General features: G+C 38.9%; 1 protein-coding gene across 1 annotated transcript in view; it reads left to right on the top strand.

The window, feature by feature from the left end:
* C16H7orf50 (chromosome 16 C7orf50 homolog) overlaps nt 1–12,172 on the top strand; it is a 31,443-nt gene extending 19,271 nt beyond the window's left edge. Inside the window, exons 3-4 of the mRNA XM_053992052.1 lie at nt 7,340–7,421; nt 11,758–12,172. Of these exons, the coding sequence (XP_053848027.1) occupies nt 7,340–7,421; nt 11,758–11,940 (265 nt within the window). The 3' untranslated portion in view covers nt 11,941–12,172. The remainder of the gene's footprint in view (nt 1–7,339; nt 7,422–11,757) is intronic.
* The last annotated feature ends 6,418 nt before the right edge of the window (nt 12,173–18,590 follow it).

The following is an 18,590-nucleotide window of genomic DNA, read 5'->3' as shown; positions in this document are numbered from 1 at the left end:
TTTAGAAGCTGATTTAAAATTTTAAAAGCAATGAAAATGAGCTCCTCAGCTTGAATCTGTGCCTTTGCAGGAGTGTTCTGTACCACAGTTGGACATTTTTTGGTGTATCAGTAAGGGAGAAGAGAATTGACCATATTTGTTTTTTCTGGGTCTGGTAGCATATCGCTCATCTGATCTTCAGAAAGCATTTATATAAATGGACTTGTGCCAACTTTTGGAAAGGATTTAATGTGCAGCTGGCTCCTTACATGATTTTCATACAGAGTGTGGGGCCCTCTTTATCTCCTCGTACCCCCCAGGATGTTCTTCATGGGAGGGAGCCATAACAGTTGTTTTCATTTTCCCTTTCCCTTATTTCTGGTTCAGGCATCAGTGTGACCAGAATTAAGTGCAAGAAAAGATGGACATCTGGAGAGGAGATGGGACTTTGGGATCGCACTTGGTTGTATATTCCTTGCAGGAGCAGAACAGATTGGCTGTGAAGGGCTCGAATTCTATTTTTTATTCTTCTTCTGTGATAATTCAACTCCTGCATTGTGTTCTTTTTATGAATGTATGTAAAATAAAAAGCACATTTAGCTTAGAAATACAGTAATAGTAGCTGTGGGCTTTCAAGCCTGACCTTTTTGTTATTACTGAAAACAACAGCAAGTTCTCAGCACATTATTACTGCTATATATATTTTTTTTTTCAAATCAAAATACAGTTTTGCTGCAGGTGGGCTAATGCAGATACCAGCAACTAAATAACTGTATCAGGGAAATAATTTTTAAAGAAATTGTAAAGGTTGAGTGCTCTTGGCATTTGCAGGTGGGTTGGTGCCTGTGAGAAGCTGAATCACAGCGAGGCACCCCATGCGTATGGTACCAGATGTAAGAGACAGGAGCTCTCCTCACGACCTGCTGCATGGTTTTGAGGCATTGTTACAATTTTCTGGGTCAGTTTTTCTTCCCACCAATCATTTGTCTCATCTGTTTATACTTGAAGCTCTTCAAGGGAATGTCTCATGTTTGAACAGAGCCTGTGGTGGGGGAGGAAGAGGATTTCTAGCTTGGCTGAAGCTGCAGGATGCAAACATAATATAAAACCTTACAAATAATGGTAGGTGATAAAAGTACATACAATAAAAGATAAGCTGTGATAAACATTTTATGTAGATCTCATCAAACTTGGCTTATGGCACAAAGGCCCCTTCCTTTCACTTCATAAATACTTTCTAAGAAAATCCTGTCACCTGTTTGGTGTACGAATACAATCAGATGCAATCTGTCCTAATACTGGACATCAGGACAAAAATGGGACACTTAAAAACACATTTATTTTTTCCTGCATGTGTGATTCCTAAATTTAAAAAAAACTTCCTCCTCTTGCCTTTTCACAAGTCTATAGTCATTATGCTGTGTCTAAACCAGATGGAAGAATATATTAAAAAATGTTTTTAAACCACAGATTGAAAACTGGTGCCAGGATTTTCAACCAAAAATGTGGCACTGATTCTAAAATCTGTTGACAATTTTATAAAGTTTTCTTTTGGCAAACGAGCTCCATTAGTGTCTTTTCTTTCTTCCAGGAAAATAAGAAAAAACCTTTATCTGAGTCATAATTTAGTTAGATTCCAAACTGGATTTGAGAATATCAGCATAAATATATTAACTTTTTTCAGGGATTGGAGTTGGGACATAAACAGACTCATCCATAACATGAGAAAAACACAGGCTATAGTTGTCTCTTATGCCTAATACTGGGTCTTACCACAGGTCTGTGCTTCCAGGATTTTAACTACAGCTGTTCCAGTCCAGTCTCAGAAAATCTATTTAGAATTTAAATTTTGGCTGTTCTTTCCAAATGAGGACAGTCAGCATCACACTCACTTGAACTGAGATTTCTTCTTACATTGCATTGAGCAATGAAGTTCACCATGAGGCAGCTTTCTGGGCATGCAGTTTTGTGTGGAACACCAGACATTCAAAAAACATCTTTGTAAAAGTAAATCCATTTTAAATACCCCTGAGAGAAACAGAAGAAACTCTGAATACCCCCAATAAAAATAAACACTTTTACATTTCCCTTTAAATAATTGTACATGTTGTAACTGGAGAAAAAATTATTATTCCTATTTCACTATATGCTCTATAAGGGCATATGTTAAACTTCCATCCACATCCATATATTTTTTATATATCCATATAAAACCTCCATCCATAAAATGGCTCTTCTCCCACAAGAGTGAGCTTATGCCAAATTTTTGCTCCCTCCATGCTGCTTCCAGGGGTTCCAGGGAGCCTCTTTGAGGTGCAGCATTCCCTGCTCACCTGTTGGCCATATGTGCATTGGGCTCACCTCTGGACTGACCTGATAACAGCGTTCAGAGTTTCCAAATTCGGGCCTTATAAGGGCAGTGAGTTGCCTCAAACCCCAGTGCATGGGGTTTTAAAGAGGCTGCTGTGTATGCATTGCACTGTGAAATATTCCAGCACATCCCTTGAGTGCCAAGCATTTCAGCAAGGCTTTAAATATCTTTAAGGGAATTTTTTGGAGTATGGTTGTTCCTTATTGAGGAAACACCTGTTATCCACATTTTATGGGTAGGGTGGTGAGCTCAGGAATGATGCTGTTTGCAGAGAGTTTGGGGAATAAAGGGTCTAACTTGATTCCTGCAAGCCTTAATTGTGTGCCATAACTCCTGTTCAGCCTTCCTTGGGGTGGAAGGACACAGGTGATCCTTAAGGACAGGTTGCAGAGTGGTGGATAACTGTGTATCAAAACAGAAAAGTAGGCAGATGGATGAGGTGGGAAGGATGTGACCATTTCTGTGTAGTGTTGTAGAATGCTGCTTTTAATGTTTTCCATAGATCTTTTCAGTGGAGCCCTGACTTTGGTGCAATGGGCCAGACCCACGGCTCTGTCCCTTCTTTGAGGGAAGCTTGGGAATGTCAGACATGGGATAAATCACAGGAGGGCTGCAGGAGGCTGTGCTCTGAGCTGCTCCTCAGGGCTGGAGAAAACTTTCAAGTTAATTCCCTGATGCTAAACCTGCGCTGTATGCTGGAGAAATCCAAATTTGGTGGCAATCTGCTTTTCCTTGGATAGATATGAGGTATCCAGGGTGGGCTGCACTGCCAAGGGCACTCATCTGGAGCAGTGATGTAGATGAGGTGTCCTTGCATCTGGCACACAGCAGTGCTCTCATGTGCTCTGGAAGGTGTCAGCAGTCACATCCCTGTCTATCTTTCTGGTTTCTTGAGACTTGTCTCCCACCCAATAATTTTTTCAAGTTGAATCAGTAAAATGCTTGATTCTCAGCACTGAGCTTTTCTGCACCCAGTGATTATTTGCCAGTTGTGACAGCTCTGTAGAGTTTTGTCCTGGCCAGTAGTCTCAGCAGATGCATTGTGTTGACTTCCTCAATCCAATTTGTAACAGTAATGTTTTTCTCATACTGTGTTTCTGGAACCAGTTTGCCTGCTTTCCCTTCCCCATCTCCTTCTCCCAGGGCACCCCAGCGAGGGCTCTGCCCTGCACGCTCCCAGTTGCCTTCTGTTTGCCTCCTTCCACTGCCTGAATTCCCATGTTTTGGGAGTAGATTTATGGAAGACGACTGTAGACACTAAAAGTCATTTATGAGATAGACCAGTGAGAATCTTGGACAGCTTTTCCACGTAAGACTCTCCTGCTAAAAAACAAAAGCCCAAATGTAAAATTTCCTAAGCTGCTTGATTTATTTAATTTCCTCTGTCTATTCAATTTCAAGGCCATTTAGGAAGACCATTTAACATTTAAGTTCTCTTTAACTAAAGTCAACCAATGTGTTTTTTCAATGAGCTGGAGCTCATGAGAAAGATTCAAACATTAGCTGTGTAAAGAAGGTAATTAGTGTTTGTACAATATATTGAAAATTAGCCTGAGGCACACTGGAAAAATACATGTTTTACACATGTATATTTTTCTTCCAATTCCATAGTTTGTACCAGGTCCTGACACAGATCATTCCAGAAGCTACCAAATGAATTCAAACTGTGAAAGAGGTTGCAATCGTCTATAAAAAGAGGGGGTTTAACTGTAATGTGGTTGGTTTTGCTCTGTATATTTGATCACTTGAAGGAAAAGCCTTTTCTCCTGCTGCAGTATGTCAAGGAAGCTTATCTGCATGTAAACAGCAAAATGAAACCTCTCTTGTGTTGTAAGGGTTGAAGTTGTCATTTTAGAAGTCGAGCATTTCTAAGAATGTACTAATGATGTCATCCTGATAACAGGAGATACTCCTCTCTCTTTGTCGTGGAGTGATTCTTTTCCATAGATTTTAAAGCTGTCACAGGAGTAGGAAAAAGCTGTCATAATCATAGGAATCAGTGGAGAAGTTTTATTTTAATAACTGTTGGGGGAGCAGCTGTCATGTTGTCTGCATTAAAGATTGTGCACCCATTATCAGGAGTGTTTTGCCCACAGTTTGATAGGAATTCAGGTCAAGAGAAAAACCATTTTCCTGAAGGGGAAGAAACAGGTATTGTTGATACAACCATGGAGGGAGTACCAGTTAAAAACGTTGGACAAATAGGATACACCTATAGCTATTAAGGAAAATACTATTTTTTCTTGTTGTAATAATGTAGTGTTTAATTCTACTAGGACAGATCACAAAACAAAAGAAGTGGCTTGTGAGGCTCTGGTGCTATAATGGACGTAAATGTACTTTCTGCAGTTGATTATGTTGAAGTAGTTGTTGTTTATATGAATTATTGTGTGTATATAGAGTAGAAACTTTCAGGAAGACAAACTAAAACTTTTGTTTGTTTCTGCAAGAGAATTCACAGGAGTGAAAGTCCATATGGAGTCTTGGATGCAGGAGTACAATGAGTCACCTTAACATGTAGAAGAGAGCATATGGTTTTGGTAATAGGTTAATAAAAGCAATTAACCTTATAGTGCACTCATTTGTTGGTCTCAGTTGTTTATAAACTAGGTAATAAAGATATTTAAACATCCTATAGTTTTATAGGAGATTAAGTGAAATCAGGCTGTATTTTTTAAGTTGCAATGCCAACAGCACTCAGGTGATATTGTAATAGAACATAAAATTAGCAGAGTAGACGATTCAGAGTACTCCATGGTGTGTCCAACCAATGGGTATCATCACAAATGTTGAAATACATAGAAGAGTTTAGAGAAATACAAACATATGTTAAAGGTTTTCATTAGCAGAAGAACTGTTTTCCTGGGATGCAGTCACAGATCTGTCACTCAGCTTGTTCTTGTCACCTTGCAAAGGCTGTAATGTGAACTGTTGCCAGGCTTTATTTACGTAGGAAAGAATTCTAAACTTGCCTTCTTCTTGAGGATGAGCCTCATAAAAGAATAGGCTAAAAAAGCACTGTCATTGCTTTATTTTGTTTGTTTTGAAGGACTTCCTGCAGAAGTTGCAGTTTCTGTGTTCTCTGCCTGGCAAACAGAATCAGTGGGTACAGATGAGCAGGTTGCTGATGGCCCCACAGACTGCACCCACAAGAAAAGCCATTTTTACTTCATTCTCTGTTGGCTCCTCACACTTCAGGTGGTGTCACTTGTTGTCCAGCTGGGCACCTTGATGCAAAGACAAGTGACACCAAGAGTTGTGTGATTTTGTTTTACGAGTTTGTTTTGGGTTCTAGGCTGGTGGTGATGGGAGAAGGGATGGTTTCACCATAATAATAGTTTCTTATTTAATTCTATAACTTGTATCAGTCAGCCTTTTAGCCTCCTGCTTTTGTGCAATATCTGTTTTGCAAACTTCTGCCTACTTATTTGGCTACTATATTATTATTCCAAAAGAAGCCTCAAAATCAGCTCATCTGTAGATTTAACTCGAGCATGTAAAAGATGATATATTTTGGTTATTGGTTTTGTCTGTCCTTCCTGATTTACTGTTAATTGTCTAATTTTTACCTTATATTTTGGTTATAAGCTATTTTAATAACTAAGCTGATGATAACCCAAATGAGCTGTGATTCTTTTCCTTTATTCTGAATTTGAACATCAAGACAATAATTTCTTTCTTTAGGTTTTCTTCAGAGGTTTCCATGAAACCTTTCTATACAAATTTGTGGTCTCATTTTTTTCTCTTTCATTGGATTGACTGAACAATATATTTGCTGGTGCAGCATTCACCAAAGATGAGGACTCTTTTGCTTTATTAGACTTGACAGTGTTTAAACAATACTAATTCTCATACCCAGCTGGCTTTTCAACTGATTTCTGTGCTCTCTATTGCTGGGTACAACAAGCTGGAACATTAATGGCATCTTGCATGCTACCCTCTGGAGACCTACTTTTCTTTAGAGAAAAATCAAATAAATGTGAAAGTTTCTGGGTTTTCTCCTTATATTTTTTTCTTTCTTTTCAAATGATACTTTAGTGTATTGTCAGATTTTGTACGTGTTACAATACTAATTTTCAAGCACTTACTTTTAAAAAGTAATCTTCATTTTATAGATAGATTCACTGGTTTGCTCATTTTTTAAGAGAAATAAATGCCTTTTCTAACCAGAATATACCAGTTTTAAAAACATGCTCAAGATGTACATGAATGTGCTATTTTAACCCAGCTAAAATTTTGTATATTGAAAATGTGTTTGCCAAACAGCCAGCGAACATTTGCAGATGTTAATCATTTGTTCAGCCTCTCACTTTTAACTGTATTGAATATTCTTCATGAGAGAGAGACATAAACCCCCCATTTTTCTAGCCTATAAATATAAATATTTAAGTCACGCATTTAGACAAGCCCAAGCCTTAAAACATTTGCTCCTGAAGGAAGAATTTTGTCTGTTTAGAACAGCCATCTGTGATGGGCTGCAGCCATTGCTGAGGTGACCATTGTAGCACAAATCTCTCCTTCCAGTCCTTCAGAGGCTGCTTAATTTCATATAAATTTCAGTTAATTGTGAAACAGCAACTTTCTGAAACCCAAGCTTGATTCTTGTCCCCTGCACCTCCCCAAATTCCCAGTTAGCCCTGCAGCAGGGGTAAGGATTTGGGTTGTCCTGGTCAAATGAGGGCAATGACCTGTCATAAAGGACTGGCCAAAGCTGGGGGGTGGGATTTGATATTTAACTTCAAGGAATCAGTGCTTTCTAAAGAAAAATTATAACTTTCTTGGCTATAATATCTCCTATAATTTTTTTGCAGAGAATCCAGGTGGCCCTGTACAAAATATGTGCCAGTATCTGTCCCACAGTGCCATGACACTCCGTGTCATGCATACAAAGTCACTTGGAAGCCTTGTAGGGAATATTTTCTAAATTAAGAATGTTTTGATATCACAGTATTCCATTTAAGCAATTTTTTCCCCCCTAATTTTCTGCAGCTGGTCTAAAAACCCAGAAGAATGGAAGTTCCAAAAGACAAGACAGACGTGGCTTCTCCTGCACATGTATGATAAAGAGAAGGTTTGTATTCATGCTGCTTTTTCTCAGAACAAATATGATACAGTATTATACATTAGTTATAGCTATTCTTTATTAACCAAAACTTCCGAGTACTAGCCATGCACTTGTCTCATAATTTTTAATAACTTACAAATTACTTTGTTTTTAACTAAGATGCTGAAGCGTTTTAATTGCTTGTCATTGATCTTTTTATTTTGTTGGTGATCATTATCCTGTGCATGCTGGATTTTTATACTTGATGTATAACAAACATAAGGAGAGCAGATTCATGATTTATTTAAATCTGGAGTTTGCTGAGAATTTGAGTCATATCCTTAATTTGAATTTCCTAATGTGGAACCCAATACTGCAAACCACAGTTCTCATTTTGTTTCAGATATCTCTGGGCTCCATGGAAGATGTACAACCATATTGCCAAGATGTTAAAATAGCTCTTTCATTTAAATATAAGTGAAACCTGATGTTGATTGTGAAAAGCATAAAGTATAACCAGAAGCCAGGCTTGAATCCATACTGAAATCTGTTCATTTCATAACTTAAAAAACAACATAAATTGAATTACCAATAAGTATCTGACCATCATGGTATCAAATGAGGGTATCAGGTCATTCATTTTGTTGTGCAATAGAACAAACCTCTGCCCATTTGCACAGTGCCTCACTTATTGGTTCATTTTGTTGACATTCAGTTAAGTTTTGCTGATTTTTTTGTGTGCACTTGAACATTTGCTCATACCAATTGTCCTGACCCAAATTAGTCAGCAGCTCTTAAGCCAATCACCTGACATTGGGTGTTACCTTTTTAGACAGCCAGATAATTAACAACAGAGTTTCATGAAGGCAAAAATGTTCACATGGTGTAAATACTTTAAAAAGATGTGTTGCAGAATACAAATTTGATTTTGGGTTCTGGGTTGTTTGCTGTGTCTTCTGTTTTTTACGTTTCTCTCTTTAAAGTCTTTATCAACCCTTCAAAATCAGTGTATGCTCTTCAAAGCTACCTAGAAATTGTTTAGCAGGCAGAAGGATGTTTTTACTTTTTTTACCTGTTTACTTTGGTTTTGTGTTGATATATGCAGGGATGCAGGGACACAATGAACTGTAATTTAGCATTTGTTTTATGTATCAAAACACAGTTTAACTCCTTATTTCTCAACAACACTGAAACAAAACTTCCTCTTAAAATTTTGATGGAAGTGCTCTGATTTATTTAAATTCACATATTTTGTAGTTTAATAATCAGAGGAGCATTGAATATGAGCTTCAGAGAATGATTAACATCTGCATCCAGATTCAGTGAAGTTAGTAGAACTGCTCAAGTGCTTACAATTAAACATATGATGAAGTCTCTTCATCAGGACCATAGGGAGGGCACACCCAGCATCTTTTGAATATTTTATTCAACTTCCTGTCCATTACAGGATGAAATCTGTTGGTAATCCAAGCATGACTAACATACAAAAGGAGACATAAGTTTCTTTCCTTCCTAAGCCACATCTTTGATCTCATGGTGTCACTTGGATGCCTACTGAAGAGCCATGCAAAGGCCTGAATCGAGTTTCCTGTACTGATAGGCCTCTTTCTGTAAGAAATAAGTTGAGGTTTTAAAATTGTTTGCTAGATAAATGGTTTTTTTAGGCTCCTTTAAAATCCATCTGGTGGCTGGCTGACAGCTTCCAAGCCAGGCCTGTGTACCTATGGTGTGTGTAACTTGTCCAGCACCCAGGATTAAATAAACACTAGGTTATTTGTTGGTCTTTATCATCTGGCACAGCATTTTTAGGAAGTTACTAGATCAGTCCTCAGCTTCTGGACTTCAGGGCATGGTGGGGTGACTGAAGCTTCCTTGGAAGGTGACCCAAAATGCAGCCTGGCATCAATGAGCTGAGCTTCTCTCTGCTGGTATCTGTCTTTGCTTTGCAAAATATGTGAGTGTCTGCAGGTCTCCAGGTCTGAAAATACAGAGTTGAAGAGGATAATTTAAAAGTGAGAACTGTTCTTTTCCTGGTACTCTTTCCTAGTGTTTCCCTCCTTTTCCCAAAGACAGGAATTATTTCACTTGGGATTATTTCCATATTAATCAGCTCCAGTGTATATTAGGACATTAGGACAGAGGCAAGATTGGTGTGTGAGAGAGAAAAAGAAACAAGAACAAGGTCAAAACAGTTTAACAAAAGAATAATAACAAAATCCCATAAGCCTGGCTTTGACTTCCAGAGCCGTGCTGGGAGATCTTGATCTCCAATTTCAACCCAGCCTTGAACTAACCTTGGAAGAAGGATCGTGTTCTTCCTTGGAAAACCTCACCAAGACCCCTGAAATTACTGCTTTTGTACTACTGTGTTTGAAGAATTAAAATTTGGATTTCATTAACTTTCTTTGTGGGTTCCAGTCCTTGCTATGGCTCTACTGTCTGTGTAAGTCAGGAGGAAATATGATCTTACCTTGCCCACGGGGTGCTGTGTTGTGAGCTCCTGATGAAATAAACCTCAGAGCTGTGTTATGTTAAAGGAAAAAAGCCAGACTTTTTGAACACTTGAACACCCTTAGGGCCAAATGCTAAATGTTTTCTAGGCTTCAGGCAGCCTCATGTTAAGTCTGCACACCTAGGATTTCTAAATTTAGAGCAGGCTTTCATTTGCCCCCTCAAGCAGTTTGCTTAAGTGATATAATAATAACTGTACTTCCACAGGTATGTCTATGCCATGAGCTCTGAGAACAAGAGTTGTAAATTACAGAGATAATTTGGCCAAGGTTTGAAACATGGAAATGTTGCTGACTTTAAAAGATCAGTACTGAGTATCTACATTAAAAGAACACGGTCACACTGGAATTGTTTGTGTCTAAATGGGTTCGTCTCTTACTAGTGCCAGCTTACTGTGAGTGAAAACTTTCAAAAATACAGATATTTTTCACTGTGTTTGATTTGTATAGTATAGCAACGCTTCATATATCATCCATTTCAGTGTTAGTCACTGTAAAATTAATATTTCTTTTGTAACTGCATTGTTTCTTTAATGCAAGAGTGTTTGTGTGAAGAATTAGAAGGTTTTCTATAGTGTACAAGTTACAAGGCTGAACACAGACTTAAGTTTTGATTTATTACTTTGTAATACCCCTGGTTGATGAAGGCAGTGTTGGAATATTCTTTCTTCCTCTTCTTTTGGAGTGATAGAAGTTTTAGTGATCAAAGTTCAGCTGCCAAATGTCCATGGAGAAATAAGTTGTAAATTAAGTGTCTGTTGAAGCTCTGTCTTCTCTGAAATGTTGATACTTTGCAGAATCGAAACCGCCCTCGAATAATTAGTCTCGAATCCTTTAAATACTTACGTATGTGTTTAACTTAACTCATGTCAAGTTATATGTGTAAAGTTAAACATGGAGAAACATATTTGCAGGGTGAGATCATTTTAACATCTCATGATTCACAGCAAAAAATATCCTGTTATTGGCTGAAACCTGTTCCACAGACACACAACATGAAGTTAAGATCAGCGTAGGTCTGTTCACATATTCCTTTTGAAAGTACTTCAGTATGAAATGCTGCATAAATCATTCCAAAGTCCTTGCTAAATTATTGTCAAGATTAATATGATCATTTAAATTGTATGTTGTACCAGATAAGCTAAAACTTAATCTCTGACTAGTTAATTAGGAAGGGAGTGAAATGTGGATAATGCAACTGTAGATGACTGAAGTGCTTTTAATGTTAGACATGTTGGTAGAGCCTATCAGTTTTACTCAGCATGATTTAAAAATTATTTCCATATGTCTGAATTTGAGTTTGTCTTTCAAATTAAATTCTAGTCCTTTGTATAAGCATTCTGTCAAAGTGTGCAGTGGTGGGTGATATCTCAGCAAACAATTTTTTGGGTAAGGGTGCGGGGAATTCCAGCAAAATCCTTCCCTCAGACATATGCATGCTCTTCTCACTGAATTTAGTAAGATTTACATGTGTGCTTCCAAAAGGAAGGTTTGGCTAATGTGTTTTGTTTTTTTCTTCCACCAACCCTCAGAGCTTTGGGCTCCCTGTCAGGCAGTGTTTGCATTTGCTGATCAGCGTTTCCACATCTGCTGAGCATTTCCTCTCAGATGCTTTGCCCATCTGAGCACATGACAGTCCTCTCACCAGGGTCCACCCATCCCTCCTGGCAGCTTGAACTTTGGCAGGAAACATTTCCACTTGGATTTCCACTTGAAGCTGGACCTTGGCAAACACCAAAGCCCGTGCCATTCTCCTAATTGTCTTTCAGGTGATGCTGTGACGTGATTGTGAATATATATTGAGAGGGGAGAAAATAAACCTGGTTTTCCTTCCTTTTGTTTTTTCTTCCAAGGTTCCAGACAAGTATTTCACCATTTTACTGGATTATCTGCAAGGGCTTCAGGGCAATGCACGAGACAAAACTATACAGAAAGCTGAAGCTTTTATGAAGGAATTTGATGGTTCTGATGGAGAAGACCCAAACCTGCTGGGGAAGTGCGAGCGCATCAGACAAGTTCTACAACTGCTGTCCTGAGATTATTTCTGTGTCGTAATTGTCTGGTGGAGGGAAGGAGAGGATGTCACACACAGAGCCTGTAAAGGATTTGTAAAGATAATAGTAAATTTTATACTTGTAATTTTTTCCAGTTGAAAATATTTCTTGTGTTTTGAGGTGATGAAATAAAAATAGCATGTATAGCCCATAGTCTTGCTATTAACCTTATTGTACCTCTTTAGAAGAATAAACCTCTCTTTAGAAGAATAAACCTCTCTCCCTCTCATTAATTTTTTTCCATCTCTCCCTCTAATTACTGTTAAATATGAGGAACTTTGCAGCTCTTAATAAGGAGAGCAAAGGAACCAACATAAAGCCTGGAGGGTCTTTTACAATGGCAGCTTTTAAAATGAGTGTACAGTACAGTGAGTGCTCAGCCAGCTGTAATCTCTCACTTTCAGCTTCAGAAAGATGTCACTTGGATTTGGGAAAGATCATTTTCAGTCTGTTGAACACAGGTTGTATAACACAGTTTCTTATTAGTACCATCGGCTTTGTTGGTTTTCCTTTTATATTTTAAAGTTTTCAAATGCATTAGGGCAATTGTTTAGATACTCTGATAATGCACAGATGGGAACAGATCAAATCCTTGACTATATGTGGTGAAATCATCACATTGTAGCTAAACTTAGCCTACAATCAGAAGTGCTGTGCTGTGTCCAGCCTGCCAATATTGCATTTTCCTCTTCCTCCTGCAACTGGCATCCAAAAGAGTTAATTCATGCTCATTCCTTTTGGCATGGGGCATTTGTCTCTTATGAATGTGCTGAAAATGAGGCTTTCAAGTCAAAACCAAGGACATTAATTACTCAAAGTTGGATGATTGGCTTATTTGATAACACTGGTATTCAGAGTGAGTTCTTGACCTGATTCTTTAATGTTTCTGCAAACATTGTTCATACTTTATTAATAACAACTATATTAAATGTGTGGTGGTGTAGAGGAGCAGCTGTCTTTAGGAATTACAGCTTTAATTTGGGTGGGTGAAGGAGGGGAGGATCTATGGATATGCAGGCCTGATTTTCCAATAAGAAGCATTTGAGTGGATTTGACAACCTTCATCGTCATGGCTTAGTACAAATCTTTGAAAGTATGAAATGTATTAGTAATAACAAATAACTTATGCTTTCTGACTTGTTGAGGAGGATGTTTGCAGCCAAAAAAGACTAGAAACCAGCATGCCCTCCTCTAAAAGAATAACTGGGATGGAGTTTGGCACAAGAATGGGCAGAACTGAGCAGCAGTGTCCAGGTTCTTCACTGAGCTGCTGACAGTGCCTTGGAGCACAGCTGGGTGAGGGCTGCAGAGGAGACAGAACCAAAGCCTTTCTGAGCTGTATAGCACTGATCTTCCAGTGAGAAACCTGGTGAAAAGGATCTGTAATAAAAAGAAGTGATCCTGACATTTAGTGAACTCATAAAGATCATTGGCTAATATATTTTACATGTGAGAATATGCAGCTGGGAAAAGCTGCTGTCACTCCAAGCAAAAGCTGATATTTGTTTCTTTCCATGAGGGAAAATAGGAATTTCTCAGAGGTGAAGTTTTCAAAGTATCTTTTTGTGAGTTTATCATTGCATGTTAGATGTCAGAGAAGAATTCTCCCTCAAGACATTTGAATATCACCACTTTTGATTTCTCTGTCACACAAAAATGTGAGTCCTCATTGTGCACTTAACATACCTCCTAGCTTAAAAGCAGAAGCACATTGCAACTTCACTTTGGAAAAGAATTGTACACAAGATGATGAAGGTAAAATCTGGGCAAAAATATGTCAGCCTTTTATGGTTTTGACATATTTTGCAAGATTTGCCTTTCTTGGACCTTAGTTCTGACCATGTGACAAATCTGTAAGAAGAGCTTTGTAGATCAAGAATGTCATGTTTCATTTTATATCAATTAATAGTAAAAGCTCACAAGGCCTGTCAATCTGGAGGCATTTGCAAAAGAACAGTTAGAGCCTCTCACCAGCACAGTAATGGACCCCTGGGAGTAGGTCCTGCTCTGCTCTCCTCTTCCTCAGCTGCAGTTCCAGCTTTCCCTTCAGTCCCACTGATTGCTGGGGGAAGGTCATGGTCCTGGGGCTCTGCTTCTTGCAGTTATGGAAAATTCAGAAGCTACAGTTGAAGGAAACGGTTGCTGTGGTTGTGTTTGGCAGAGAAAGCAAAACATGGTGCTTCCTGCCACATGACTTTTGCTGTAGGTACTGTCCAATGGTCAGAGGGGTCTTGAAATTGGGTAAAAGATGTGTAAAACTGCTGCTTGGTGGTGCTGTCTTGCATATCAGAGCTCAATATGAAATATTCTAAGAGTTGTCTAATACTTGATGTTGTAGTGCAAATAGAAAAGGACAGTTTAATTGCATTTCATGTTTTACTTCGTACCTTTTCTTCAAGAATCTTCAGCAGTTTGTTTTGGCAAACAAGTCATCCTCACAATAGCCAGGAAATGCAAGAGCACTCATTTTTGGGAGATCTGTATTGCTAGGCCTGTTAAAAAGACAAGACTGTAAGGACCCAGAGAGCTTATCCCACAAACTGCAAATGCTGTAGTGGCTCTGGCAAGCAAATCTTGCCTTGTCCAAGTGCTATCCACCACACCAGCCTCTGCTTCCTGCTCAGCCTGGCATTTTCATCCCTAGATTTACATTATGTGATGAGTAAGTCTAGAAAAATCTCCTCCATCATGCATCTTAAATTATTTATCTTGAATTATTAAGTGTGCAGCCAGTTACTGAATTCCTGCAGCTGGTTGGAGCTGTGTGGGAAGATGTCATCTGGCACTTTATTCACTTTTTGTCACTTGGTCACATACAGTTTTCAAATCTCAACGTTGCTTGTATCTTAGGCAATCACATGGGCACAGATAGGACAAAATCATGTCTTTGCCTCTGTTGGAATCAGTCTGCTGTGCTAATAAAAATTGCATCCCAGGCTAGAAGTAGCAGTGTGTACAGAATGACAAATTACATCTTCATCTGCCTACGCTAATCACCTTCTAGTCGAGTTAATCTGCGTTGTGGAGCTCTGGCTAGCAGAATGCATGTCCTAAGAGAATGCTGAAGTCAGGACTTCCAGGCAAAATAAAGGAACACTAATTACTTAGAATTGCTGAAAGCTGGAACTGTGCCTCGAATGGAAGTACTAATTACTCAAAATTTGACAGTGGAAGAATTTCTCTTTAATTTGGCTGATCCTTGCTATGGGTTGTGTATCTCTTTGGTTCTTCACTGTCTGCCCACAATTTTAATTTGTTATCACCATTGTAAAATTACTGTGTAAATGAATTGTGTTTGTATTTGGAAAGGGCATCTTGGACTTGTTGAATGTGTAGTTTATTTGCTTATTTCTCTATCACTGGAAAACTGCTCTGCTGTGTTTCTCTTCATTTTAAAGCAAGGTGACTATTGACTCATCTCCCATTATTTCAAATAGCTTAGAAATGCACATCTTTGCTTTGAGCTTGGCAGTTTTGGTTTTGTTTTGTGGGATTTTCTAAATTTTTCCATTGAGTAAGGCAAAGTAAAAAACATTAAAATCTACTCCCATTTCTGCAAATCAGTGTCAAAAACAACAATCGTAAAAGAGATTTAAGTTGCAAAATCAAGCACTCAGAAAATTAGAAAACATAAGAATGGAAATTGTGTAATTTAAATTTTACTCCTTCATGCATATGTGGTCAGATGGAACTTCTTAATTATGTCATCAGGGCTGTGTTTTCCTTTATGTGCAACTGGTAAATTATTTATTCAGTGTTTTCCTTGCAGCTTTGCTGCTCTTCTCATTTTCAAAGGTAGGTCTACAAAGCAGTCCCAAAGCCAGAGAAGTAACTTTGCAGTTGGGCTTTGATCCTGAAATAAGTAGGAACTTTCCTATTCCTTTGGTGTAGGAACTAGTCATAGATGTTTCATCACAAATGTTCCCTTTAAAATATGGTTTAATGTTCTGATTCATTTACAGTCAAAATACTGAATTGATGTTACTTAATTTAAATCCAGTTTTGTTGACATAAAACTTTTCCAGTGGCTTATTCTGGTTTAGCCTTTGGTTTCCTTTTATGTCTTCCTTTACAGCTGAATGAGCTTGTTATTTCTGTCCCTGCAAATAGGAATATTAGTTGTTTACAGTGATTCCAGTCATACAAGGACACAATTAAATGTCCTTGCCTGTGCCGGACAAGCTCATTTTCACAGTGATTTATAATTATGTTCTATTTTAAATTCTTCATAAGAACCTACATAGTCAACAACTTAAAGCGGTTTTAAATAATTATTATTTTAAAATAAGGGTTTTTTTTTTCCGCTTCAAGGAGCATGGAATAGCAAACTAAATAAAACTAATTACTAAATGGTGGGGGAAGGGCAAAGCAAAACAGTGGTTTATCTTTCTTTGTCAAAACAAAGCTGAATAAGAAGCTTGTGCTACTAAGAAACTGGTGTTGCAGACATAGAGGGAGGGCCCTCTGGGTACAAACAGAAGAACACTCATACAGTTGCTCTTACTGATTTTTTTTCTCCTTACATGCAGAAAATTTTTGGCATTCCCCAACAAAACCCACAAAAACACCTACGTCAAAAAGTTAAATAGGTTTTAAAATCAAATCCTTAAAGGTCAAGAAATGCCACATGTATATGAATGGCCAGAAGAATTAAAATTCTACCTCTCTCTGCCTCCAGCCTGGAGACTGAATGAAGGGGGATTTTGTTAGAGGCAAACAAGCAAAAATGTCTAAATTATGTGAGCACGTAGTTAAAATTGCCAGATGCCCTTGTGTACATAGGAAGGTGGTGTTACATTCCCTATTAGCTTTATTTATTCAGATTTTTAAATGAATATTTTCTAATTGAAATATCGCATCTGTGACAACTTACATCTATTCTCCTCAAGGTCCCGTGTGTACTTTATAAAATGGTGAGCCATGGGACGCAGGGTCTGTCACTCTCACTTGCGTACAAATAGCCAGACCAGCCACAGCACTGTGAAAATCATCATTTGCTGTTGAGCTCCTTTGGACCTAAAGGGTGTTTAGCACTGTGTTTCCCTGCATTGTAAAATGCAGGTGAACCCAGTGGGAAGAAATGATGATGTCCAACCCTAGTTCAGAAGGCTGAATGGTTTCTTAATTATAACTATGCTATAATACATTAATATACTGTATAAAGGAAGATACTAAAACTACAAACCTACTTGTTCTAATTACTAAATCTGACTAACTTACAACTCGTGATCCTGTTCTTGACAGTCCAGACATAGGTGGATTGGATTGGCCATCAGGCTCAAACAATCCTCACTAGAATCTAATCAAGCAATCAGCCCAGATAAACAATTCTCTAAAATACATTCCACATGAGAAAAACAAGGAGTAGAAATAGAAATCGTTTTCTCTTTCTTCTCTCTGTACACTTCTATGAAAAGTCCTGAGAGAGAGAGAAATGTGCTTGCCACACTCCTTTGGACCCAAAGGATGTCTGGCGCTGTGTTTCCCTGCATTGGTCTGGAGGTACAACAGGCTTTGGCAGCATCCTCTGTAGCAACCAGGCTTGCTTAAGCTCCATGAAATTGCCTAAATCTGGCCCAGGGATGCTGCTGATGGAATTTGCCAGGCTAGCAGTGACGTGAGCCTGCCGGGAGGCTGCGGGGTCCCAGCTGCTCGCGATGCTCAGCCCATGGCTTAGTGCCCTCTCTGCTGCCTGTTCTCACTCCTGAGCTGCTGGGAGTTGCCACCATTTTATTTGTCTGTTTTCCATGGGCTTCATTGGACTAAACAAACTGTTTTAAAGCTATGTGGAGAAATTGAAAACTTCAGCTACAGCGATGGTGTTTCTCTGGTAGCATAGATACGTGTAAACAGACTTCATGGATTTCACACAGACAGGACCCTTTATTAGAAGCAGAAGCTCTTGCAGGATCCTGGAAAGGACTGATCAGCATCCTGATTTACCTTGTTAAACAGGACTGGTATTTCCGTGAGCTGTCACAAATAAATGCTCACAGATTGGCACAAGGACAGGCAGCCAGGAAACCATGTATGGGCATCAGCTGTGCCAGAGGGCAGGGATGACAGCGAGGAATGTAACCTCCTGAAGTTCCCTGGTTAAGGCAGAACGCCACCTGGCACAAATCCTGGCTGCCATAAGGTTAAAAATAACAAATAGCATCCCTATTACATAAGGAAATCTTTTGTCCCTGTTTAATGGGGCACTGTGATATGCTGGAAAGAATAAATATGGAGTTTCTCTGAAGTCTTGTGGTTAGTGCTTAGGGCCAAGACAGCTGAAAATACCAGGGCTGATTGCAAGCAGGACCCTGTGTACAAGCTGCTGGCATTAAACAGGCAAAATCTGGGTGAAATTCCAGTGTCTAAACGTGCTCAGAAGCAGCCGCAGCCCAGTTACTGCACTGGTGGCATCTCAGTGCCAGGAAGGACTTTGGGTCCTGTTTTGTGGTGATGGTGTTACTACAATATAAATACAGAGGATTTGTGTGTCCAGAGCAGCCTCAGAAGCCTCTGGAGGGCTGCAGTCCATGAACCACTTCTGAGTTCTTGCAGTAAATGGATAATGGAGCAGCTGTGGAAGTTATTGTGGGCATTCTTCAAACTCACCCCAGCAGTGCCATCGACCTCACCTG

The sequence above is a fragment of the Vidua macroura genome, chromosome 16 (assembly GCF_024509145.1).
Source record: "Vidua macroura isolate BioBank_ID:100142 chromosome 16, ASM2450914v1, whole genome shotgun sequence".
NCBI lineage: Eukaryota > Metazoa > Chordata > Aves > Passeriformes > Viduidae > Vidua > Vidua macroura.
Note: the sequence above shows the minus strand (reverse complement) of the source record. Positions and strands in the feature narration are given on the sequence as shown.